This window comes from Vombatus ursinus, unplaced genomic scaffold, assembly GCF_900497805.2.
Source record: "Vombatus ursinus unplaced genomic scaffold, bare-nosed wombat genome assembly UNPS02014798.1, whole genome shotgun sequence".
NCBI classification, from domain to species: Eukaryota; Metazoa; Chordata; class Mammalia; order Diprotodontia; family Vombatidae; genus Vombatus; species Vombatus ursinus.
The window spans coordinates 84652219-84679555 of record NW_020954576.1 but is presented as its reverse complement, the minus strand read 5'-3'; the positions used below and the strand labels follow the sequence as shown (position 1 = coordinate 84679555).

The window sequence follows — 27337 nt, the reverse complement described above, 5'->3', positions numbered from 1 at the left end:
TTAATTTAGAAGCTGCTAAACCTCATGTTACCTTGACTATACTTCCATAATATTTAAATTGTTTCTTTCTAGTTCCCTGTGATATTTTCTCCTTGACGTGGGAGCTTTGAAATTTAGTTATAATGTTTCTGTAATGTTCCTATGAGTTTTTGTTTTGGAATCTCTTTCAGGCTTTGATTAGTGGATTTTTTCAATTTCTATTTTACCTCTAGTTATGAAATTTCAGGGCAATTTTCCTTAATAATTTCTTGTGCTGCCACCACAAATGTTCTTGCTCCCTATGGTCCCTCCTGTGGCTACAAATGTCAGTTCCCCACGCTGCCCTGGAACTGAAACCAGGGACTCCTCTTTCCTGGGAGTGACCACAACCAACATAGCCCCTGCCCCTCTGTGACCACACTCACTGACATGTGCTTGCTCCTCCTATACCACAGCCACAGCCTGGGACTCTGTCTGGTTAGTGCACCTGGGCCCCTCATCTAGCACCAGCAGAGGGACCCCACAATCATCCCCTGATCAGCCACCCAACCCCCACCCCGATACACACACACACACACACACACACACACACTGTTCATGGAGGGATGGAAGCTAAGAGTGGGCCAACACAGCTGCCAGGGCTTGTTGTTTATTGAATCTGCAGCATCTGTACATTGCTCTGGTCAGACCACCACCCCAGAAGATCAAATCTTTCCTAATGTCCTCACAAGTTGTCCTAGGCTGGACAACTGCTTTATCCCAAATTTTAATTATTTCTGCCACTCTAAAATTCACTTTGAGGTGTTATTTCAAGTTGGGGAGGAGAAAATTTGGGAAAGCCGGGTAATTTTCTGCCTTATTCTGCCATCTTCTCTCAATTCCCTCTGTTTTCTTTCTTCCACTAAAGTCAGATGACCACAGACTCATAGATTTAGAAGTGGAAGTGAACTTAGAGGCCACCCCTTCAGGTTTCTTCTCCCTACTTGGGAGAATAAAAACTGTGCTAAATGTTCTTTAAGGCTCTTCCATGAATTACCTCTGTATATTATACTAAATATGGTTTTTTGAACAAAGCTTCCACTTTGAAAGAGGTTAGGCACTAAGTTTTCAGAGTAGATTGCGTGTGGTCTTTATCCTGAGGAGAAAATCCATTCAGCCTTGAGGGATAAAATAAGTGAACAAGTATACAAAATTCAAAAGGGGAAATGGATGAGGAATTCAAAACAAATCAAAACAAAACAAAAAGATATGGCACAAAGCCATGGCATATAAGTTATAGAACACTTCAGTTATCTGGACATCTGCTGAAGTTCTCTCTTTGCCAAAAGCAGAACTTCACTTGACTTAATGATCATTTCATTCTTCAAAGAGAGAAGAACCAACAAGGGGAAATTTTATTCTGGATCTGCTTCCTACCAACAGGGAGGAAGTGGTTTCTGAGATGAAAATGATAGATCTTGGAAGGAAATGAGCACTCAAAGCCTACAGATTCTGTGATCAAGAAGGTAAAGATATCAATTGTCTGACATGTACTCATGGATAAAAATTCTACTGGGGAAGTCTTGCCAGGAGGGATGGGAAGCTCTTAGGGATACAATACTGAGGACAGAGAGAAACAAGGGGGCAGGTGGCAGACACACCATAGGGGGAGAGCAGGAAGCTGGCACCAGGTAATAAGTAAGTGATCAACAAATCATACCAAATCCCTCTTCCCCACTTTCTGTGACAGTCAATCCTGGGGCATTTCTCCAACATAACCACACCTCTAATCAGCTGCCACTTGTCTTTGTTTCTACCTCTCCATCTCTCATATCTGTTCTCCTTTTCTTTCTGTGTACACAGCCACCATCTAAATAGATTTTTTAAAATCCTAGGGATTATTATTGATTGTAGCTTTTTCCTACCTCTTGTGGAGTTAGAGCACAAACAGATTTTGGTTATCAATGCAGAAAAAAAACCACATCTATTTATGAAGGCAAGTAGACTATTTACAATGGTAGCTAGACTAATGTAAATGCAATAGGACATTCCAACAAACAACAAACCAAATCATATGGAATACAAATTAATATGAAAGAGAAGAGAAGAGAAAATGAGCTCTCTGGACACATCCAATCCATCGTCTTCACAGTTGCCAAAGTGATTTCCCTAAAGGGTAGGTCTGGCTATATCCCTCCCCTCTTCAACAAACTCTAATGGCCAGTACTTAGAAATACTTAGCCCCATACCAAATGATATATGGCTGAACTAGAGTGATAGCTCTCTATATATGCTCTCTCTCAATATATACATATATACATATACATGTGTATATATAAATCACAAAGCCCTGACAATCTAGGCCTTCGCAATAACTCTTATAGATCTCCTCTCCTCTTTATTCCTACTTATATAACATTAGTACAGTCTTCCCTTACCACTTAGGCTACTGGAGTTGCTTCTTAATAGATTGAATAGTCAAAGAAATATATAGATGACAATGTTCATCTTTCCAACTATTTCCAGACTTAACCTTCCCCAATCCTATAACTAAACAGACATCATTCCTTTGCTCTAAAACCTTCAGTGGCTTCCTACTCTCTAGAAAGTTAATGATCTAGTAAGGGGGTTCTTACTCTGGGGTCTGGGAACTCTGAAAAATATATATATTTTGATTACTGTATTCCAATATAATTGGTCTCTTTGAAAGCCTATGGATTCCTAACATTTAACACATCCCACAATCTAGTGCCATGCCACCATTATCTGGATGAGCATCCTCCCCAAAGATGTGCATAGAATGAGGCCCTCAGAGGAAGGGTCAATGATACTTTTCATTCTGGGGTGTTCTGGAACACTCAAGTATCCCTAGCCCATGTTCTATGCATACCCAGGATCCTCTCTACTTTTCTAAGATCCAGCCAGGGACAGCAAGCAGCCTAAAGGCCTCCTGCCTCTCTACCTTTGTTTACAGTGTGGCCTATGTCTGTATTGTCCTCTCCCTCTCTTCCTGATGAATTTCTACCTGCTTTAAAACTCAGCTCACATGTCACCTCATTCAAGAATCTTTCCCTGATACCATCTGTTATGACCTTTCCTTGTCTTGCATTTCAGAGAACTTATAACTCTCAAGTATTTTATTTTTTTCATGTCTGTCTCTTCTCCCTAATAGATTGAACAAGGACTATATTATCTAAACATTTTATCTCCCATAGTGCCTTGCACAATGCTATGCAGAGCAGGTGCTTAAGCAATAAATAAATGTTTATTGAATTGAATGGTCCACTTGTGGTATTTGATTAAAATTCTAACCCCCTACTTGGACTTAATGTTCTTTCACTACTATCCATTTATCCTACTCATCCTGTGTTCTTTTCATCTCAGTGCCTATTCTTCCCCAACAAATGGAATATCAGATAGTCTTTCATTCTTCTTCAAAGGTACCCTGCAGTAAATTCCTCTAGCCTATACCCCTAATTTGTCCACTTCTCTGACTTCTTAAAAAAAGGAAGGGCAGCATTAGAGCCAGAAGATGCTGCTCCCTGAAAAGGGAGTGATTGAACCATTAGATATTCCCTACTTTATTTTGTCAATCTTACAGTAACTGGGTAGTAAATTCTTGTTGATCGATAGTTCAGTAGACAAGGGTTGGTGATTTAGATGTTTATGTATAATGAGTTTTCTCCTTTTGCTATACTGCTAAACCAATTAATTTGGTTATTTCTTGTCCCTACCTATATACAATAAATATCCCAAGGATTCACTGTATTAAAACACTGTCTACTCAGTGCTTAAAGGTACACATGAAATTATTCTGAGAGAAATGTTCAAATAAAGGTGAAACCTGTATTTTTTTTCACTGCACATTGGTCCTCACTTGAAGCTTCTAGGCACCTGAAGAGGTCCTGAGTTGGAGGGAATTAAGTTTCTTAAAGAGTAGCCTGGTTAAACCATATTATATCCATGCACTGGTTAACACTCCTTCATGGATAGAGATGAAGTAACTTCTAACAGATTAGTGGAAAAAAACTATGGATCCAACTCAGAATTCTTGGTAGACCAGTTCTCAGAACTTTTTACTGCCTCATGCCAACTTCCTTTTTCAAAACGTAAACTCTCTCTCTCTCTCTCTCCTTCTCTATCTCTCTCTCCTGTCTCTCTGCCTCTGTCTCTCCCATCTCTGTCTCTATCTCCCCTCCGTCTCTCCCTCCCTCCCTCCTTCCTTCCAGCCCTGGAATTCACACATTGAAAATATCTTCCAGCCTCTGTAGACTCTCTGATTGGTTTACTCTTCTCAGAACCTCCCTTTTAGGAAGGCATCCAGCTTAGTCATGTCTCATTCCTCTCCAGGCTCCATTCTGGTCTTCCTTTAACTACAAATCTTTCTTGCCTCTCCTCTTCTTTTTAACTTCTTTTTATGTATTGTCTTCCTCTATTAGAATGTAAGATCCTTGAGGAGAGAGGATTACTTTTTCTACTTATATGTGTATACCCAGTGCTGAGAACAGAGCCTGGTGGGTAGTGAGTACTGCTTATTAACTGTCTTATACCCACAGAACTCTGATCATGATCATTCTATGATAAAATCCTTAACTACAGAATTAGCTGAAGAGCTACAATAATGTTTTCCTCTGCTTAACTTAAAAAAAAAAACTTACATACTAGCAGAAAGTTAACATTGGGTATTAGAATTAATAAAATAAGGAATTAATGTCTGAATTGTGAGCATCAATTAAAAAATTAAAATTTACCTGGCTTCTTTAATATCCCCTAATCTGAGGAAACTTGCTAATTTCAGGGTTAGACAGAGCCTAGAGATTTACCCTATATGGAATATTCAACATTAAGTAACTCTATTAAGTCCCTATTTCTCTTTTTAGAACTAAAGTATTATTTAAAATGCTTCTATGAGATAAGTAGCTTAAAATGGGGTGCGTGTTGACTAACGTCTAGTAGGAGAAGGCTTATATGAACTGAAGCATAAGGAAGCAGGAAGAACTAGGGGAAAAATATATGCAACAACTGCCACAGAAATGGAAAGAACAATAATAGTTAGCATTTACATAGTGCCTACCATGTGCCAGGCACCGTGCTAAGCATTTCTCAAATATTTTCTCATTTGAACATCATAACACAATTGAAATAGAATGCTCTGAAATTATAATGACCAAGCCTGGTCTCAAAGAAGATAGGAGAAGGCCCCTCCCTTTCTTTGCAGAGGTGGAGGACTATGGGCATGAAAAATCGCATATGTTAGTTTTGTTGAACCTTTTGTTTTTTCCTTTTTAATTTTTTGGTTATAAGGGATGATTCTTGGGTGGGGGGAGACTGGGAAGAGTAGGTAACATAAAAACAAAAGATATCAATAAAATTTCTTTTAAAGAATGTAACCCACACCATTTGTAAGCAAAGAGTTTGCAAAATAAATATGACCAGTGTGATTATGCCTAGTTTGGTAAGTTGTGTTCTCTGAGCTCTATTAGTTCTAGGTAAGTTTAAAATTTACAGAAAATTCTGCAGCCAGGCCTTCTGGGATATTTAGATTTAATAAAATCCTAGAGGTTATTTTTGGTTGTGCCATTTTTCCTACTTTTTTGCGGTTTGGAGCACGGATTTTGATTATCAATACAGGACAACCCTAGTTATAGAAACAAAAGGACTATTCGCTGTGGTAGCTAGACTAACACAAGTGCAACATGAAATGCCAAGAAACCAAATTCTACCAGACAGTGAGTTGGAAATGTCAATAACAGGGAACATTTAGTGGAAATTAATTTTAAAGAGGAATGATAAGAGAGAAGAGAAAAGGAGTTGCAGAAACACAGCTGCAGAAACTGTGGATAAATGTTGCCAAAAGAACCAAATGAGAGCAAAATGTACCCAGAGAGAGCATCATTACCCCCAGCCCTGTGATCTGACCAGATGGGAAGATTGTCCTTGATGGGAGTTTTGTCACTATTCTGTTGTTAGAATTGGAGTATGGAGCTTCTCATTTAAAGACTAGGTCACTGAGCCCCAGAAGAAATGAGAGTGTCAATGCAGGGGCTCAAAATCATCATGGGTGTCCATGATCAAAGGAGGTTTAGGTAGAATACATAACATCCTGAAGAGAGAAGACTCACTCTCAAAGAAGAAAAAGGAGTGTGAGTATGCACATACCGCCATGTGTACACACACACACACACATATATACACACATACTCCTCACTCTTCCACTCCTTCACTCTCCCACATGCCCTGAAGCAATATAACTTTTATTTTTCTTTCTTCATCTCTGCTTCCTCCAAATAAATTTTTTTAAACCTATTACTTGTGAAGCAAACTAGAACGTAGGAGAAATGGGAAGGCAAGACATATGAGGGAGGGGAAAGACAAGAAAAAGGGACACAGATGCCAAAAGAATTTTCATTTTTATAATCAAAATGATTTTTTTTACATAGACAACAGAAACACACCAATATTTTGTGCGAAAAATATTTTTAAATAAATTTTTGTCTTTTTTTTGTACATTCTGATATACATATGTAACAAGGTTTATGGCACTGTAACCAGAGTCAAATCAAAAGAACAAAGGAAAGGGGGGAATAAAAGGTCATTGCTTTTGTTTTACTCCTTCCTAAATCCAAGCTGGCCATGTTTGTCCTACCTTTCTATTATTAAAGAGCCAGCTCTAACTGGTTTGCACACTCAAAACATTTTATTATTGCACAAGAAGCCAGTGAAGGCATATGGCATGATGGTCAAGTTCCTTGTTTTTTAGAAACCTTTTAAACCCAAGAGGGGAAAAACCAAAACCAAAAACCAAAAAAAAAACAAAAACAAACAAAAAAAAAACCCCAATCTCAGCATATGAAGCAAACATAATCAACAGTACCTTTTATCTCTTTAAAAGAGTGAGTGAAGGGTTCTTTAGGCAATTAAAGCTGTCTTGATACCTCCTTTTCACCAATGACCACAGCTAGATTTGGTTTGTGTTTTCTGTATCAACAGCCTTGGCAGAATCAAGGCCTTTTTGTTTCGGTGTATTTAATGCTTAATTTTGACTATTTAATTTTTTTAAAAATTTTTAAGTAATTTATTGGGTCTATGAACCTGCACAGACTACTTAGCCATAAAGTCTACACGTAGCTGAAAAGGGGAGACAGAATGGGGGTAGGGAGTCAGATGGAACAACAATACCAAGTGCTGTTTTGTTTCTACCATTGGTTTTTTACGTGACCTCTTTAGTTTCCCTGTTTTTGATGAGTTTGTGGGACACGAATTTCAATGTCAACTGACGTGAAATTGTTCTCACACTTGCTAAAAATAAAAAGCATTTAAATGTTTGTTTAACTAACAAACTTTACCCCCAATCTCAAAAAAGAATATTAATAATAATAATAACAATTATAATAATAATAAACAACCTCAACCCTCCCTCCTCCAAATCAAATGAATAACATCACACAGTGGTCACACAACTGTCTCCACTCCAATGAGCTTTGGCGTAAGGATTCTTGGTGTCACTCCATTATTGAGGTCTTCCTCAAACTCCAGCAATTGCCCCATAAAGTTAAGGTTGGGAGAAATAATTGGTCGTTTGCCTTTGACAAATTTATAAGCATCAGTCATGGTCATCCGGGTGTGCTTCATCAAGTAGGCAATGACAATGGTGGCCGAGCGGGACACTCCTGCCTGGCAATGGATGAGAAGTCCTTTCCCACACTGGTGAGCTTCCTCTGAAAAAAAGAGAGTGGGAATAGAGGGGAAGGGAGAAAGGAAAAAGGGAGAAGGGGATGATGTTTACTCTTATCTGAGTATGGGCTCCATTAAAAAAAATTAGCAGTTTTGGAACAGTTTTGAAAGCAAATATAACTAAGTAGTCATGTCACAATGAGAAAGATGGCATGGAGGATAGAAGATTGGACATAGAGTCAGGAAAACCTGGCTTCAAGTTCTGCTTTTGACACACATGAGCTATGTAATTCTGAGCAAGGCACACAGCCTCTCAGTGACCCTGGCAACTCAATTAAGACAATAAATTACAGATGAGTTGCTGACCTGCAGTGGTGGAAGGAATTTCCATATAAAGAGTTCCCCATATTGATAAAATCACAGTTTCTCACTCCCTCACATAGCCAGAAACCAGATGAAGTTAAAGTTAGCCACATAGTAGAATAAATTCTACACCTAAGAGAATTTATGAAAAATCAATTGAGCATAATAGGAGCATGGGAGGAGAAAGAGGGTGAGAATTGAAAGGTTTTCTTTTTTAATCATTTGGGGGGAAAATATAATTTGCACTGTAAACAGTAACTGTAGGATAGGTTGTCCCATCAGCTCTGCCCGAGGATACATAGAACACTTTATGACGTTACACTTGGAATGTCCTAATGTTTTAGACAACGATGAGCAGGGTGTAAGATCTCAGGAGACTAGTTATTTTGATTGCATTGACTTTCAGTGTGCCTCTGAGTTAGAAATTGACATTGGGCTCACCAAATGTCCTCATATTGCTTTTAGCTACTATAGAATGTTGCCACCAACTATGGCAGCAACTGTAGTTTTCCCATTGGTTTATAATTTCCTTCACAAGAACAGTAAGGAGGCTGGGTTATGTGACTTCTAAGGTCCCTTAACAGTTCTAAATCTTTTTCCCAGATAAGGAGAAGTACAGAGAGGTAAATTAACTCATTGTAGGTCAAAAAGGTATTAGAAGAGCCAGAATATGAATCCAGGTCCTCTAACTCCAATGATAGTATTCTTTTGATCTTGTCATGCTGTCCCCTTAATAATAATTGGCTGTTTGTTTTTGGTTTTGTTTTTTTTTTAATCTACTTACCCACTCAAGGGCAGTCAAAATTATCTTTTAGGCTTATATATGTACCAAGAACAATATTTATAATCTTTATATCTCTAGCAACAAAGACAGTGCCTTGCACACAGCAGCTACTTAATAAATACTCATTGATTTAAAAAAAAAAAAGATTCCCCTCTCCTCCATTACTTGTTAAGGTAGAGAATAAAAATCTCTTCTTAAAAAAAAAATCTGATTTTTTTTTTTAGAATTTTTCAGAACATTAAACTGGTTCTGAAATGAAAGGAAACTTGAAAAGCTATTCTATAACTTTTAGTGTATACACAGCGACATGCATATCACAGGCACTCAAATATTTGCTAAAGGGCTCAGTGGATAGAGTGCTGGACCTGGAGTCAGGAAGACTCATCTTTTCTTCCTGAGCTCAAATCCAACCTCAGATACTTACTAGCTGTGTCACCCTAGGTAAGTCACTTAACCCTGTTAACCTCAGTTTCCTCATCTGTAAAATGAGCTGAAGAAGGCAATGATAAACTGCTCCAGTATGTTTGCCAAGAAAACCCCAAAAGGAGTCACCAAGAGTTGGACATAGCTGAACGGACTAAACAATAAGAACGAAATGCTTGCCTACACGTGTATGTGTACCATGACAACAGGGTAAATTCTAGACTCTAAGCTATCCGAGGTCAAGAGACTTTGTCTTCTCTAAACTTTATTATCACACTAGACCATTGTGTAGTACCTCTGTATAGTCAGTGCTTTATTCATGTTTTATGAATAAGTAAAAGAGGAAACTAAGCCATAGTACAAATGCCACAGCAACAGAAAGAAGCACCATTGGGTACATTTTCAGAAAAAAACGAAGACTTAAAAGAAGTAAGAATGGGTCTCTTTTTAAAATTTTTGTTAAAAGGAGTAGCTGCCTAGGAAGGGGAGGGAGGAAGAGAGACACTAAAAGATAAACATGATATAAAAATGTATATCAATAAAAATAAATATAAAACAACAACAAAGAAGTTACAGTGGGTATTTATGCAGTCTGGTTATCTTTACTAAGGACCTTTGAAACCAAGTAACAAAGGAAATTTCCTTGAATGTCAGTTTGAGAAGTAGCATGACAAGAGACAAGGGTACCAGGATGTCATTTCCCTAAGCTATTTCTATTGGCTTTCAAAAATCTAACCAGATTTTTATCTAAACCTAATTTTTATTTTAAAAACCATAGGTGAAACAATGAGAACCATGAATTTTAAAATGTATCCTTTGGTATGCTGTTTTTTTTTTCTTGCTGTCTTGAACTGCTAGACTTTCAAACTATTTAGCAAACTTTGGCTGTCTCAAATCAAAAGCACAAAATTTGGGGTGAGGGCATAAGATTGTGGTCAGGGTTATTATCTCAAGATTTACTCATGGGTCAAACAATTAATAGTCCTCTGCATTCATGTAAGCTATGCTTCAGGTCATTCTTCAATTTATTTCCCCCACCTTTGACTTTCTATTTTTTTCCAGCTCTGTTCCAGGTGGTCTTTTTGAGTGCTTTCCCATGTTAATTTATTAGTTGATTTATTAACTAGTATGAGGTATATATGCTCTAGCATGATTCTCTCGTCCTTTCCCTCTCCCCCTCAAAGCTTTCCCAATTCTATAAATTATCCAGGTTTGACTGGCTAACCCAATGCAAGGAAAACAATTTCCTCATGCTTCTCATCTACACTAATTAAGCCAGACTATATCATCAGCCACATACCAGTCTATTTTTCACCTACACGATGATGATGAAACCCTTCTTACTCAAAGCCAGAAAGTAGAACATCCTCAGGGCTCAAAACTTGGCTCCAATATGGTCAAGGAAGGAACTGAAAGTTTCTGTGTAGCCATAATTAATTATGGGTTAGTAAAACTAAAAGAAGAAGACTGTATATTACCAATTACTAACCACTGCTGGGGTGAGTATACTGCTTAACCTGAACACTGTGGAAGGGGTACAAGCACCACTGCATGGTTCTGTGAGGAATCCCAGCTCTGCCACAATATCCTTCTGCGGTGACTTTGACCTGCCAAAAATTCTCTGGGCCTCAGTTTCTTTAATTTGGAATTGAGGAGGAGGGGGTTGTTGATGAACTCATCTCCCAGTTCTAACATTCTATGATTTTAAATACAAAGAAAACAAAAGCAAGGAAGGAGAAAACCAGCTCTGGAGCCCCAAAATGGCTCTGATTTTCATAATAAAGAAACACCATGCACAAATTATTTTTTTTTACTTAATATGATAAAGACTTGCTACTGACTGTAGCATTTTGGATAGAAGTGTGTGTTGCCCCTACCACCACCACCACCTTCATCTAACGACCTTGACGACCTTGATCTATTTTCTATAATCATTTCTCCACATCTAGAAACTTTGATGCTAATAGTTCTCTTTTCCCTTTAAGTCACTTATTTTTTTTCATTCATTCATTCACGTATTCATTCTCTGTCTTTGGATCCTACTATAGTTCCCTAAAGGTATGCCCTTTTCTATTTGTTGTGTGTTCTTAGTTGCGCAAGCACAAGGAATATGGTATCTCCTCACCAGGACTAAGATTCACCCCTCTTCTGTGCTAGGCCACCAGCTTTTAAGAGATGAAAACCAAAACCTTGGCGACCAAAAGAAGGAACCCATACAAACACCACAGCCCCATTAACATTCCTGCAAGACTTCCTAGAACTCTGCTTAAACAAATGGGACCCTGCCCCGGCCTCCCTTTCCTACCAAGGAGTGCTCTAGGAGCCTATGCTAGGGAAGTAAAAACCACTAGGAAAATAAAAGTTAAGCCTAAGGGAAGGTAAGACTGGAAACTGATAGGCCGGAGTCCTTCCTCCCCCTCCTTCCCTCATGATCTAGAGGAGGAACAGCATCAGGTTATGCTACCCTTGGCAAGAACATGTTAAAGAGAAGGGGTCCACTAGGGGTCCAGATCAGCAGTAGTCTATGAAAGGCTTTGCTGGTAGAAATTGTCTCATTCTATACATTTGTACCCCAGCACCTAGCACCATGCCTGGCATACAGTAGGCACTTAAAATCTATGCTTGTTGGGGCAGCTAGATGGTACAGTGGCTAGAGCACCAGCCCTGAAATCAGGAGGACCCGAGTTCAAATGTGACCTCAGACCGATCACTTAACACTTACTTGCTGTGTGACCCTGGGCAAGTCACTTAAGCCTAATTGCCTTAAAAAAAAAATCAATGCTTGTTGATAGACTGGGGGTAATAGATAGAGCCCTGGATTTGGAGTCAAAAGACTTAGAATCCTAGTCCTGTTATTTAACTGGCCAAACCAGCTAACATTGATTAAGCAACTTACTAGATGCCAGATACCGCTAAGGACCGGGGATACAAAGATGGGCAATAATCAGCCCCTGATCTCAAGGAGTCCGCAGACTCCTCAAGGGATAACATGCAAACAACTAGGAGATACACAGGGTAAACTGGGGGTAGTCTCTGATGGTAGGCATTAAAATGGAGAACTGGGTAAGTCTTTTTGCAGAAGGCCAGACTTTAACTGAGAATTGAAGCTAAAGAGGAAGCTAAGAGGAGGAAAGAGGAAGAGAGGAAGAGAGCTAGTGAAAATGCTAGGAGACTGCCCTATGACTTTTGGCAAATCATAATTATACCTCTTTGAGACCTATTTTCTTTATCTGTAAAACAAGAATACTACATATTCTACCTACCTCACAAGGCTATCTTTTCAAACCCCCTGAGTTGTTGCTGTTATTATCCTCTTCTATGTACTTCTCATCTCAACTGTAGATCACCCAGTCACCTCTTATTACAGATGAAGTGGCCTTTCACTATCTGAACAGGTCTGAATTTGATTTCTGAGAGTAATATTCAGGATAACTCCTTTTCAGAACCATAATTGGATATGTGGGTGATAGGAGCAAGCAGCAGAAATGTTAAATTGACTTTTCAAGATAAAGTCAGATGAGGAGGAAGAAAGATTCCATATCCCCCAACCCCCGAGACATTAGCTCCCCTGAGCAGAGACTCAAGGATGGGAGGGAAGGAACTGCCATGGGGCTAGCTAAGGGGAGAGGGAAAGGGAAGAAGCATACCATCTGGTAGCTTTCCATTTTTTCTAATTATCCTTGATAACTAGCTTAGTTGTTGCTATGTTAGTGAGGAGGGGAGCAAATGATTTTTACAGTATCCCCTAAATTCTGGTGCCCTTGGGCAAGGCCCTAATTGTCCTGGCCTAGTTCTGGCTCTTGCTCCTTTTGATTATATAGAGGCAGAAGGAAGGAAGGAAGGAAGGAAGGAAGGAAGGAAGGAAGGAAGAGAGGGAGGGAAGGAAGAGAGGGAGGGAGGGGAGGAAGGGAGGGAGGAAGGGAGGAAGGAAGGGAGGAAGGAAGGGGAATTCTTGGAATCCAGACAATTGATGAGGCTGCCCTCAAAGCAGAAACATAAGAGAAATATGGTAGAGGAATGCCCAGAGGAAATAGTTACCAATGAACTCAAAAGCCTCTTCAAAGTATTGCCTCAGGTTCTGTTTGTTGCTGTCTGTGGCAGGCAGTCGTTTGTAGTTAAACAGGCCCTTCTCATAGTGGTAGAGGGGGAGGTGGGTGGTGACATTGATGATATAGCCGATGTTTAGTCGCTGCATGGTGTCCAGGTCCTGAGCATCATGCTCATTGCCGAGGAACAAACAGGGCAGGATGGGGGTCAGCTCCGCGTTCTCAATGTCAGGGGTCATGGGGGGGAGGGGTTGAGGTAGCACGCTGGAGGCTGCAGATGCTCCCCCACCACCCTCTGGGCACTCCTGCAGCTGGAGGGAGCTATCACAGAGGTTTTCATGGTTCTGCTTAAAACTACTGAGTCCACCTAGAAAGGGAGGAGAAAAAAGAAATTCAAATAGAAAATCATTAGCTTTTTTAAATGATGGAAATCTTTTTTTTTTTGGCCCCATGAAATGGATATGATTTTTTTAATTACAACTGATATTTATATACATATACAAAATAAAGTAAAAACAGCAAGAATGCACAAGGAAAGTACTCAGTCATGACTTTTACTGGATGCTTTCATAGGGTGCATATATACCCTCATCACATTCAATTTTGAGACATACTTGGGCTCAGTTTTGCAAGTCTTATCACTCCCACTGAATTTTAAGCTCCTCAAGGACAGGAACTGTATCATTTTTCATGTTCTGATTACCCTCCAAATTCATTTCAACAATCATTTGTTATTTGACAATAACAACAGCTCACATGTATCTAGAGGCTTACAGTTTTTACCAAGGCCTTTCTTTATATGAGCCTTTAGGTGCCTAAGCTGTGTCCTCCAAATGATGATTTGTCTTTGTTTTATTTTGCCCATAGTGTAAAGGAAATGTATACTTTTAGGGACTAGGAGTAAATAGCAAAAAAAAAAAAAAAAGGCTACCTCCCTATATAATACTATCTAGCATGGAAGTATCTATTCTGTTACTTTCATGGATGTGGTCAAATTCTAAGCATTCTCTTTTCTATCTATAAATGGGGGGGGAAGATGAGAAGAAGATAGATACTCTCCAACGTTTCTTCTTTATAGCATTTTCCATTTTTCTCTCATGGATTCTATCTACCTCAACTTCTAACAGAGATAGAAGTCTTCTTGGAGGAAAAAAAATGGACATGTGGTGATTTTTGTGGACAGTCAGATGGGTACCTAATGTATGTTCTATCAGAACTGGACAGGCTATAGTTCTGTGAATCAAAAGAAAATAGTAAATGTAGCAAACTCAGAACTGTATAGAGAATACATCTACTGACATCTCCCTGAAGTACTTAGTACACAGAGAAAACACAAAAGTTTATATCTCTTAGATACAATGATGCCCAGCTGCCTTGATAATACCAACATGATATAGAAGGTGATAGTGAAAGAACCAAGGGGATATAGTCAGGTTAAAAATCAATACAGAAAGCCTATTACCTCACCAGTTTCTGAACCCAATGCAATTTCTATGGTCTTTCTCTTTCAAGTACAGTAACACAAATACAGCACAAAATAGAACCTAGACAATATCTTAGAATGCAGATATCAATAAAACTGGTAAGAGATGAGGTGAAATAGAGAAGAAAATGGAAAAGCCACTTTATTCCTGGTGATAGCTCTCCTAAAAAATGTAAAGGGTCAATATTATAATCACTGAACTCATTCAAAAAGAAACAAAAATAAAACAGCTTTTACTTGGAAAACGAAGAAAAGTAGCTATACTGAAAACACATTGGGGCTATAATTGGCTTCCGTGTTTAGATAGATACCTCCCATTGTGAATTTCACTGTTCTACCAGCTAAGATAACATTGGCCACAAAGGCAGGCCCAAACAGAATTTTTAAAAGAGAAAGCAAGTGGAGGAAATTCAGAAGTTAAAAAAAAAAACCAAAAACACTTTATATGAGAGATCTCTTTCTATGTCTCCATCTCTGCCCTTCTGCTCTATCAATCTGTCTGTTTCTCTCAAAAATTCAACCAATCACCTACCATAATCACCCATTGGAGGACCTCTAAATAATTACAAAAACCTGCTTATAAGGTCTGTCTCTCATGGAATTCAACTAAATACTTCCCATCAGGCATTCATAGTTTAGATCCTCATGCACTTTCTCTGGAAGGAAGAAGGAAGACAGCACACTTTTTTGGATCTGATGTGAATAAGGACTGATCAAAAACAAGCTACACAAAAACTCTCAAGGCCAAGAAAAAAAGTGTCTGGGCTGCTATTCTTTAGTACACTGAAGCTGCGTTATATCTTAAAGGGAATGATCTTTAAAAGGAAACAACATACTCACACACCAAAACACGACCAGCCCCGCCCCCAAACAACTCACACTCAAAAGCTGTGTGCAGCTTTTTCAAATTCCCTTTCTATACCTCCTTTCCCGATGACATCAGCCCAAGGCTCCCCACCTGCCCAGTTGCCATAGCAGTTACACAAAGACACACAATGACATCAGTTGGCATGATATCAGCTCTTTGAGTGCAAACAATACAAGAAGAACTACTCTGTTTAAAGACTTTGGTACAACTGTGTTCTGGGGAGCCAATGATGTAATGTGAACAGGTGGCTTGGGCCCTCCATTTGCCTACAGGGCGGGAGGGGGGCTGGGAGATCCGGTAGGGATGAGGAGACCGTGCATGACAGATACCAATGGAATACTCCATATCGTTTGGAGTGTGTGCATATACATTTTATGTTGAGGCCATATGGTGCCCTACACACACACTCAATATACTTGGTGAGAAAACAAGCTGAAGGGTGAGGGTTAGTGGAAAGTATGGAGAAAACATACTGGGCTGAATAGGGAGATACTCGCTGAGGCATCCAGAGAAATATTCTAAAGTTTAGTCACCCAAAGCTTCTCATCCATTTTCATTTAAGTAAATTGAAACATATGAATGTGGGCACACACACATGCATATGAGAGCAAGAAGAAATACAGGTTAGAAGATGATTCCTGTTCAAGTCTGAGTTGTTCTAGATGGTCTTTGGGGTTCCTCTTCCAACCATGAGAGTATATGATAAATGTACACACACACACACACACACCTGCAAAATGTTTCTCTTTATGTAGGCATAGTAAGAACGAAGAATAGTGGCAGGGATGAAGGTGGCAATCGAGGTAGGATCTAAGGATTTTTATAATTTTTGAAAATTTTTGTGGGGAAGTAATGGGGTGGATTTTTTTAAACCAGCCAAATATTCGTGGCTGTAAACCTTAAAGGGCTTTCTAAATGTTAGCTATTATGATTATTATCATCATAATATTTAAAAGCCAGTGTATCACACATAGTCCTCTGGAACTATGAGAATATTTAAAAAGTCCTGTGGGTTTTTTTAAGTTTATGATAAAGGTCCTAAAGTAAAGACCAAAGCTTTTTCTTTTAAAACAGGGTGGCCATCAAGAAATTTGACCAGTTTTATTTAGCATTAGAAAAATGAGAAAATATTTCAAAAAAAATCCTAAGATAACAGACACTCCCTTTCTCAAAGGTTAAAATCCAACTTCACTTATTTGGCTGGGAAATGTAGTCAGGATAGCTTTTAAACAAGATTTTGTTTTAAAAATGAAAGTCTATAGTTCTGGCCAGAGGGGCTCTCCTTTCCTCCCACTTGAAAGTTACCAGCACAAATATATTCTAAGCATGAACAGCTCAGCTAGAGCTAGAGAATACATGTTTGACACTGCTTCCAGGGGCCAACAGCAAAGCGCTTTGGAGCACTCCTGATGAGTCTCTCCCTACTTTGAGAGGGGTTAGGAGTTACCTTCTTCTAACCTGTGTTTCTTTCCTGCCTCTTTCTTCTTGCTCTCATATGCATTTGTGTGTGGCTCATGTTCATATGAGAGGGATTGTTCCACTGACTGAAGCCCTTTGATAAAAGAAATGTGTGGCAGTGGAACTGATGCTCCCAGGGACCAAAAGAACATTTAGTGATGTAGTTGAAAGCCAGTCTTCTCTCTGTGAGTGAGTTTAAGAAACCTCTGTCAATGTATGAGCCAGAAGTCTCTTCCACATGTTAAATATAGATAGAACTTTTAAACACAAACTCATGAATTTAATGCTAAGCTGGAAAGTAAGCAATTTCCAAAGACTTCTCCATCCCAAGAGAAGCAAGAAATGTTAAGTGCAGGTAGCATGTAAAGTGAATTTATCTTAGGTGTTTGTTGGAAAAGTAATGGATTGAGTACTGAGCTTAGAATAAAAAAAAAAAAAACGATTCAAATTCCATCTCTGATTCTTATTGGACAAGTTACTCAATCTATCTGTGCTTCAAGTAATTCCCTAGTCTTGGGGGAACTAGAAAGACTGCTAAATGTGGAATAGGAGGACCTGAATTCAAATCCTGCCAACTACTGATTACTGTGTGGATCATGGGCAAATCACTCAACTTCTCTGGGCCTCAGTTTCCACATCTGTAAAATGAAATTAGATCAGTTAACCTTTGAGGTCCTTTCTGGATCTGAATGTACAACCAGGTCATTTATAAATTACCTGCTTGAGTAAAATGAAATCCCATAATACAGGTTCCCCAGAAGTCATAAATCCTTTCTGTATTCTTCTCTTACATGTGCCAATTCAGTGCCAAAGTATTATAGCAGTTCATAAAAGGAAGGAAGGAAGGAAAGAAAGGAGGGAGAAGAGAAGGGAGGGAAGAAGGAAGGAAGGAACTTTATTAAGTAACTATTATATGCTAGGCACTGTGCTAAAGTGCTCATTTGATCTTCACTACAACTCTGGACTGTAATTGCTATTATTATCTCTTTTTTACAATTAAGAAAACTGATGAAAATAGAGGTCAAGCAACTTGCCTGGAGTCACACAGATGTTAAGTGACTGAGGCTAAATTTGAACTCATATGTTCCTGATTCCAGTCCCTGAGCTCTATCCACTGCACCACCTACATGTCTCCAGGAGAGAGTAACAGATTATTACGAGCTGGGATACTCAGGGTGAACTTCAGAGAAGAGCTAGGATTTCAGATGGGTGTTGAGGATAGGGAGGGATTGGATAAATGGAGAGAAAGGAAAGAAGGTCACCAACTGAAAAATCAACCATCAGGGATGGAGAGGCAGTATAGTATGGTTATTAAAGTACTGGACCTGAAATCAAGAAGAACTGTTGGGAATTTAGGCCAGATATTCACCTATTCTATGACACTGAGCAAGTTAACTGCTCTCTGCCTCAGCTTCCTTTTCTCTAAAATGGGAACAATAACTGCACATACACTATGATACTGCTGTATCAAATGAGATAACACACACTTAAGTACTTTGCAAAACTTAAAGGCTCTAAAAAATGCTACTTAATATTATGTAAACTCCTACCACAAGGCATTGCAGGCAAAGGATACCAATATAAAAACAAAAATAATAACAATCATTATTATTATTATTATAGCCAGGTTAATTAGAGAGCTTTCAGGTGTGCAAAACAATTTTAAATATGTCTCATTTGATCCTCATAACTCTGTGAGGTAGATGCTATTATTATTCCCATTTTAAAGATGAGGAAACTGAGGCTGGAAACAGTTACATGACTTGTTCAGGGTCACATGGTTAAGTCAATGTCTGAAGTGGGATTTGAACTCATGTCTTCTTGATTCTAAGTTCAGTACTCTACCTGCTGAACCATCTGGTTGCCTTTGTGAGGGGACCACTTTAGAGAATCTGCTTTTATGAGGCTTACATTCTTTATCATTCAGTTGTCTTTTTACTTCAAACTCTGTGGGATTTCGGGGTAAGAGGGGTCGTGTGACTGGGAGTACATAGAGACTGAACTTGGAATCACAGGTCCGTATGCATACTTTCATCCACAGAGTCACGATTGGAAGTCAAACTCTTGAGTTGCCAATTAGAAATTTTGCAATATCGGAGGCAACTTGGTGGCACAGATACAACACTGAGCCTCGAAAACCTGAACTCAAAGCCAACTTCAGATACTTAATAGCATGTGACCTTGGGCAAGTCACTTAACTTTTGTTTGTCTCAGTTTTCTTAACTGTAAAATGAGGATTAATTAAAAATTATTTAATTAACTAATTAATTAAAATAAAATTTAAAAAATAAAATAAGATTAAAATTAATTTAAAATTTAAATAGGGTTGTTGTGAGAATCAAATGAGATAACATTTGTAAAGTGCCTGGCACACACATAGTAGGTGCTATAGAAATGCTTTTTCCTTTCCTTAGTGTATAACTTTTTAATGCCTCCTTTTTTCCCATCTGTAAAAATAGAACATCTTTCCCTGTACCCCACTTTGACTGAAAGCTCCCAGGGCTTCTTTTCTTTTCTCTTCCTGGGCCCTTTATTCTTTGGCTTATGCAAAATGCACTATTTATGTGTTTACCCAATGCTCACTCATTTTCTCTCTCTCCTGGCCACAGGCCCATCTGGATGTGGTCTGCATTGGACTATAAGCACCGAGGCTCTAATAGAGGGATGGAATTTACATAATATCACTTTGTATAGGACCTTGCACTGCAGCTACAGAAAGAATTATGTTTTACCAATATTTCTGATGGTGTGAAGGATATCAGCCTGGTTGAGAAACCAAGGAAGATTTTGCTATAAATGATGACTATAAAACACAAACACATACACATACATAAACAACACACACACACACGAGGCTGTTTTTCGTTCATGTTTATTTGGTGTTATAACCAAGACACGCTGGTACCCCTTACAGCAGTGGTCTTCAGGAAATGAGGAGATTCCTCAAATAAGGCCACTTAGCTATTATTCCCAATGGTTTATCCCTACTGTAAGCTTTCATGTATTTGATTTAGATTGCTTTAGACAAGCATATTTTGACAATGTCTCCAAAATGCCTAGATAGCTGCCCTCTGTTTGCTTGAACATTAATAAAGATTCTCAAAAATTGCTCACTCTCACCAATTGTGGGTGGGGCAGTTGACTCCTTTTCTGCTTCCCCTTGGTGTTACAGAAACAGGCACAGGAGCTAGAACCTTAGGTGTTAAGTTTTGGTGTGGAAGAATAGCCTCCCCCCCCAACACCAAATGACAGCTGCCTAGCCCAGTCCCCCCATCCTAAATGGTCTTTCAATATTAATTCCCTATCTGTCATTTCCAAATTAAGATTTAATGGCCGATATGTCTGAGGGACAACAAATATAATATGATAATATTTGAACAACATGGGCAGACTGTTTGAAAGGATAGTTGAGATATGGGTAAATATAGCCTGTTCCTTTAAATGTGTTACCTCATTTATTTACATTAGAACAGAAAGCACGGCCAGAAGCAACAGCTGATGACAATCCTGTGTAATTTTCCACAAGGACACCAATTAACCAGCTTTGGGGTGACTTAACAAGTAGAAGACTTTTATAGGAGGCAGATTCTAACTGCAAGGGCTCTGAGGTACCCCAACTCTGGTAGACTTCGAGAGAAATCCAAATGCCTAAAGAAAAGCTCCCATCCTTTCTACAGAACCTTAGGGACCCCAAAGGGGACTGGGCTGGAAGAATCTGGGACAGGGAGGAAATAAAAGGCCAAAGCATCCTCAAAAGAGGGCTAGAGGGAGGAAGGCAGTAAGGTTTATGTTGCAGCTGAAGTCAGAAGACCTGGGCTCAAATCCTATTTCTGACACTTATATGTGTGACTGTGGGCAAAGTCATTTAGGATTAATGGGTTTAGAGTTGGAAGGGACTTTAACTTAGAGACTAGTCCAACCCCCTCACTGCACAGATAAGGAAACTGAGAGCCAGTGAGGACAAGCGATTTGCCCAAGGTCACAGAGGTACTTAAAATTCTCTGCCTTATTTTCCCCAGGTATAAAATAATAAGACTGGCTGGACAAAGTACCTCCAGCTCTAAACCTAGGATACTAATATATTTTTATGTCTGACATTCAGAGTCCGAAATGCTCTTCCACCAGTAAGAAAGAATTCCTGCTTTTCAAAACTAAAAATGTGAGTGACAAGTCTTTAAAACATGGTGGATCAGAACTCTGCCCACTAGCTATCAGTGAGTGCTGCAGACAAGACTGGTCTTCTCCTAAGGGTATAGATCAGAGAGCAAACAAGCATAGAACCTGCCTCTAAGGTCTCATTCTTCACTGATCTATGCCCAACTTTATTAAATGTTGTCTTACCCAAAGACAAGGAAAAACACAGTGGATAACTTACCTATAGTCATGTTCCTAAGATTCCAAGACTGGAAAGGTGATTATATGGGTGCATGAGATATTTGGAGGTAAGATTTCATCTTCTGGTTTAGAAAATGCCCTGATTAGAAATTTGTGTTTTTCCCCTACCTCCCCACAGGAGGCTAGGGCTCCAGATTTCACGAATGCTGCCATGGAGAGTTCTTGTCCTTCCAAAATAATTTTATTCTCACCACAAAATCCTCAAATAGAGAGTGCAAAAAGAAAAATGTCCCCCTTCAATAGAATTAATTTACCTAAGTACTGGGCCAGCTACTGGCTTTCACGTTCTCACTCTGTCAAAATAAGCATTCTTTTTAAGCCCAGCTCAACAGGAATATTACTAAAAGTAGATAGTTCAGTTTTTTTTTATTTCCCCTCACTCTACAATGTATCTGTGTATGTGTATACATACGTATATACACACATGTATATGTGTGTATGTATTGTGTGTATATATAATATACTATATATACACATATATACATGTGTGTGTATATATATAATGTATATACACACATATATATGCTAAGCCACACCTGTCCAGAAAGAAAAGCACGTAAAAATATTTCTTGTTTTTATTAATTTTAGCACACTCAGTTATGTTCTTTAAAACACACATATACACACACACAAACACACACACACACCCCTTTTATAACATCTTTAATTTAAGAGCAAATATTCCTCCATTTTAGAGACTATTAATTGAATGGATTAGTGACTTCCTGACAACGAATGATGAGATAAGGAGAAAAGTCTGTCTGTTGTCATTACACCAGCCAGTCCATCTTTTTCCCAGAAACACAATCTGGCCTCTAGCAGTTTCTACAGACCCTCCTTTTAATTTTTACAAATGGAATTTCCTCTTTTTCTTTGGCTTCATGCTGAAGGGTCTCTTTATCTTCAAAATATCTTAGGCCCCTGTTATTAACATACCTTCAACACTATGAGATACCAAACACAGCCTGGCAATTTTTGTTTCAATAAACATAAGAAAATATGGAGAAAGGTTCTAGTTCACAGGAAAAGTTCATAACCTAGATACAGGACTAAAAGGAATTGAATGCCCTCTTCCACCCTAGGAAGGTATATGCTTATAAGCTTTTGCCTCCTGTTAGGTTTAGTCATTGGAATAGGTTAGCCTTCCTCTGGGGCTGAAACTCTTGCTAAAGAGTCTTGTTAGATTTGCCATAACCAAAACACCCTCTATACCCAAAAAATGGATGACTGGGATAGCTTCCAATCTGGACCTCAGGGAACTACCACCCTAATCTGGACTCACTCTTGAGGGGCTGACCTAAACTGGCCTGACTGAGGGCCAGAGCAAGTGAGAGGGGCTGCCCAAAGGCCCAAGTTGCATCTGAGAGGGGAGAACACCTAGAACCCAACTGCCTGCACTCCAGCCCACACACAAAAGTCAACTGTGATTCCTGGCTTTCTCCCATCTACTCTCCTGACAATTAGGCAGAGAATCTCTATTACTGAATCACCATCCTGGATCACTAGATCTTTTGATATAGATATACCACAGGGGTGCTTTGAATCCCACTTTGGGAACCCTCTCTATATCCTATCTATATCCACCAGTCATAGGGTCATAGATTAGAACTATAGTTGGCCATCAAGGCCAACTCCATCATTTTACAGATAAAGAAACTGAGGCAGGCAACCAAGGTGATTTGCTGAGAGGTCAAGTGGCTAGTAAGTGTTTGAAGCAACATTAGAATTTGGATCTTCCCGACTCCAAGCTCAGTTATGTTACCTAGGGCTACCTACTATAATCTTTGGAAAGTTCACTAGTTAAATAGGTCAAAATGAACATACATATTTTTTTTAAATGTGAGGTTATATTGGAAGGTAGGGCGAGTGGCATTAATAGAATGATAGAAAGTATGGTCTTCTACTCTTTTCCTTTAAGAGACTCAATAAGCTATTCTTCATTTTATTGTTTAATTCTCTGTGGGGAAGGAAAGCATTCTTTGCCTTTCAATGCAGATAAAGTATCACTAAACAAACAAACATGCCAATCAAAAATCCTGGCAAAGCTTTTCATTAAACATGACCACTGTAAGGAAGGCAGAGAACAGGGAAACAAAGAATTGCTTAATAATCTCCAAACCCTAGAGGGGCAGACATTCACCTTAGACCCTAAATTAAATGCATCAGAACCTCACAGTAAAAGTGTGTTTTCTAGTGGGTTTTGATCTAACATTCTGTCCAATTAAATACATCTCTGGAAATGTCAAGAGCCATACTCATGGGAGAACACACTTCTACAATGAAACATCCCTGTTGGAAGTTGCACTGAGAGGTCATCCAGAAACATTCATGGTACCATGACACATGGGGTTTATTGCTTTTGTCCCATATGGGTGCTAAAGCAGAGGAATTGTGAACTGAGAAGCAAGAAGCTATTGTAACAACCTCTGACAAAGTGATGGCTGGCCACAAAATCCCTAGGATTTCTCGTTCTTCCCAGTTTGGGAAGGGAGAACACTAACACTCAGCCCTCAGCCAGGAGGATGGAGGTTTTTCACATATGGGCTAAGGCTTGGGACTCTTAAGGAGAGAGAAGGGAGAAGTGGCAGTCATCCCATGGAAGTAGCAGGACCATAGCAGCAGCCTGTGACATCTGTGACATCTGAAGTTTCCTTTTGTGAGACATGAGAGATGATCTCTATCTAAATAAACAAATTGGGAGAAAGAGAAAGAGAGAGAGAGAGAGAGAGAGAGAGAGAGAAGGTATGTTTGTGACAGTGGGTTTTTATCATGGGCCCCAATAGCAGGAGTCCTGAGAAAAACAAGCTAGCTGAGAGAACATAGAGGCCCTACTTCGGCCCCAAACTTATTTCCACTTAACTGTGTCCTTTTAAATTTTCTTAAAGAATACAGTTGCTAGATTTAATGTCATTTCTCATAAACACCTATGGCTGACCCTGTCCTTTTGATGCTAGGTGTTCCTTCATTTGCTTCATGAGAATGTAATGGTAGCCATGTCTGAGAGAGGGACCTTTTCCTAGGGCAAGGTTGGGAACTCCACCCATTATTAGAGAATTTTACTCTCTAAATAGAGGCATAAGCACCAGCTTTTTTCTTTTTTTTTTTTTCCTTTTTCTTTTTTTTCTTTTTAGAGGCAATCGGGGTTAAGGCCAGGGTCACACAGCTAATAAGTGTCTGAAGATGGATTGGAACTCAGGTACTCCTGACTCCAGGGCTGGCACTCTATCCACTGCACCACCTAGCTACCCCTGTACCAACTATTTCAAAATTACCCTTTTAAGTAAGGAATGACTGTGAACATTAGCCAAATTTTATAAAATTGCCATATAGACAGAAGCCTATGGTATACTATGAAATATCATGAAGTTGAACAACAATAAAATGTGTGTGCTCTCCACCAGTGTTCTTTAAAATGGTGATGCTGAACATTAATCAGTTGGTGGTCTTCAATGAACCACCCACACTCAGGCAAGACAAAGCCAGTAAGACCCCAAAGGCAACGTGGCATTACAGAGAGTGACAGACTTGGAAGCAAGGTGCCTACGTTCCAATAACAGTGTAGAATATTAATATCTGTGAAACCCTGGACAAGTACCTCTGAGCCTCAGTTTCCTCATCTGTAAAATGCAGATAATAGTAGCACCTACCTCACAAGACTGGTGTAAAGACTGATTGAAATAATGCATATAAAGTTCTATATGCATGTGAGCTATCACCACAGCCATGAGAATCGCATCCATAGATACTTCCAAAATACTTCTGAGGTTAAAGGGTAGGGGCTTGGAAAACGAGAAGGACATCTTCACATGTCTTCATAAATTTCTAAGGAGCTGTACTTAACCAATGAGTTTTTGGCTCAGAACAGCTACAGTCACTCAGCACTTCAGTCACTCAGCAAAATTCCATATTTGACTGAGATACTTAGCAAATTCAAGCATCTCTGATTAACCTCCAGAAAGTTTGAGTTTAAGTGATCTCTTTTCAAAGGTATCATCACAACATTGACACCATACTTGCCAACAACACACACACACACACACACACACACACACACACACACACACACACAGAGCACAGAACCAAACCAGGTTTATTTGAGACCAAAAAAATCAGAGGTAATGTTCATCCATTGACTCCCTTCTACAGTAAAGTGAAAGTTGCTTCATAGGTCTAATCTTACTTAGTTTTATGTAGCCATTCCCAAGGAAGCAAAAGAGACCTGAAATATGCATTTCAATCCCTTGGGAACACTTTTCCACTTGATCAACTATAAACAAAATCCTTTGGTGTCATCCAGGAGCTGTCACAGGTTGACGGCTATATTTTCAAAGTGCACACTCAGAAACACATGCAAAAAAAAAAATCACTGAGTATAGACAGACCAGGGTCCCCCAAAGGTTCAGGTCTTGTGTCATCAACCTGTACCATGAAAATCTTAGATTTTCAATTCAGCAAGCATTTATTATGTAATTACTATGTACAAGGTTAAGAAAAAATATATAATTTCTACCTTCAAATAATTTCTACCTTACAAAATGGTATAGGAATAATAGATGTGTAATAATGTATGCCATTAAGAATAAAAACAAGTTAGAATGATGCATATGCATACAAGAGTGTTAAGAGATTGAAAGAAGAAAGATTCACCCTTATCTGGCTTGGAAGGGGTGGGAGGAAGACATTAGGAAAGAGGTAATAACTGTTACCTTGATGAAAGGAAAGGATTTTATAAGGTAAAGATATGAAAGGAATTCCTTCTAGATATGGAGAATAGTATGCAAAAATGTATAGATCCTGGAGAGGGCAGGTTCAGTCAATAGCTATATTTTAAGTGCCTTCTATGTACCAGGCACTTTGCTAAATGCTGGACATACAAAGAAAGATAAAAATAGTCCCTGGCCTCAAGGAGCTCACATTCTAAGAAGGGAGACAACAAGCAAATAACTACATAAATATAACTGCATATACAAAGTAGATGGGAGGCAATCTCAGAAGGAAGATACTAGCATTGGGAGGGACTGAAGAAGGTCTCCTAAATGAGGTTGGATTTGAGCTGAATCATGGAGGAAGTCAAAAGAGCCAGGAAATAGAGGAAAAGAGAAAGAGCATTCCAATGCCACTGAAAAAGAACTGAATCAGGAAATGGAGGGCCATGTTAGAGGAACAGCAAGATGGCCAGAGTTGCCAGATCACAGAATACATGGAGGAAAATTAAAAGTAAGGAGAAGGGAAACATAGAAAGAAGGAAGGTTGTGGAGGACAAATGGGGGCAGCTAGGTGGTGCAGTGGATAGAGCTCCAGCCTTGGGGTCTGGAGGACATGAGTTCAAATTTGACCTCAGACACTTGACACTTACTAGCTGAGTGACCGTGGGCAAGTCACTTAATCCCAATTACCTCACCAAAAAGCAAAAAGAAAAAAAAAAGCCAAACAGAGGATTTTATATTTGATCCTGGAGATAATAGGGAGCAACTGAAATCTGAAACACAAAATGTATGAAGGAGAATAGTGAGAAATAATACTGGACAAATATGTTGAGCCCAAACCATGGAGAGCCTTGAATACCCAGCTAAAGAGTCTGTCTTTTCTTCCCCTATTAGGTAGAGGGAAGCCACTGAATGTTTTGAGTGAAGAAGTGATGAGATCAGACTTGTACATTCTGATGCTTATATTGGAAGGATAAATTGAAGAAAGGAGATAGGAACAGAATTTGGAGGCAACATTGTCACAGTAAGTAAGGTAAACAAAGATGCAAAGAAAGGAGGTGTGGTCAATAGTGTCACATACACAAAGAGGTGTAGTCAGCGTCACATACACAAAACAATGTGGTCAATAGCATCACATACACAAAGAGGTGTGGTCAATAGTGTCACATACACAAAGAG

The 27337-nt window shown here is 39.1% G+C and overlaps 1 protein-coding gene across 2 annotated transcripts in view; it reads right to left on the bottom strand.

Annotated features, from left to right (window-relative positions):
• Nucleotides 1-6401: 6401 nt before the first annotated feature.
• Nucleotides 6402-27337, bottom strand: part of LOC114050203 (dual specificity protein phosphatase 10) — a 48793-nt gene continuing 27857 nt past the window's right edge. For both annotated transcript variants that reach the window (XM_027871838.1, XM_027871839.1), the window contains exons 3-4: nucleotides 13241-13615; nucleotides 6402-7676 (exon numbers count right to left, since the gene is read on the bottom strand). In XM_027871838.1, the coding sequence (XP_027727639.1) occupies nucleotides 7411-7676; nucleotides 13241-13615 (641 nt within the window). In that variant the 3' untranslated portion in view covers nucleotides 6402-7410. The remainder of the gene's footprint in view (nucleotides 7677-13240; nucleotides 13616-27337) is intronic.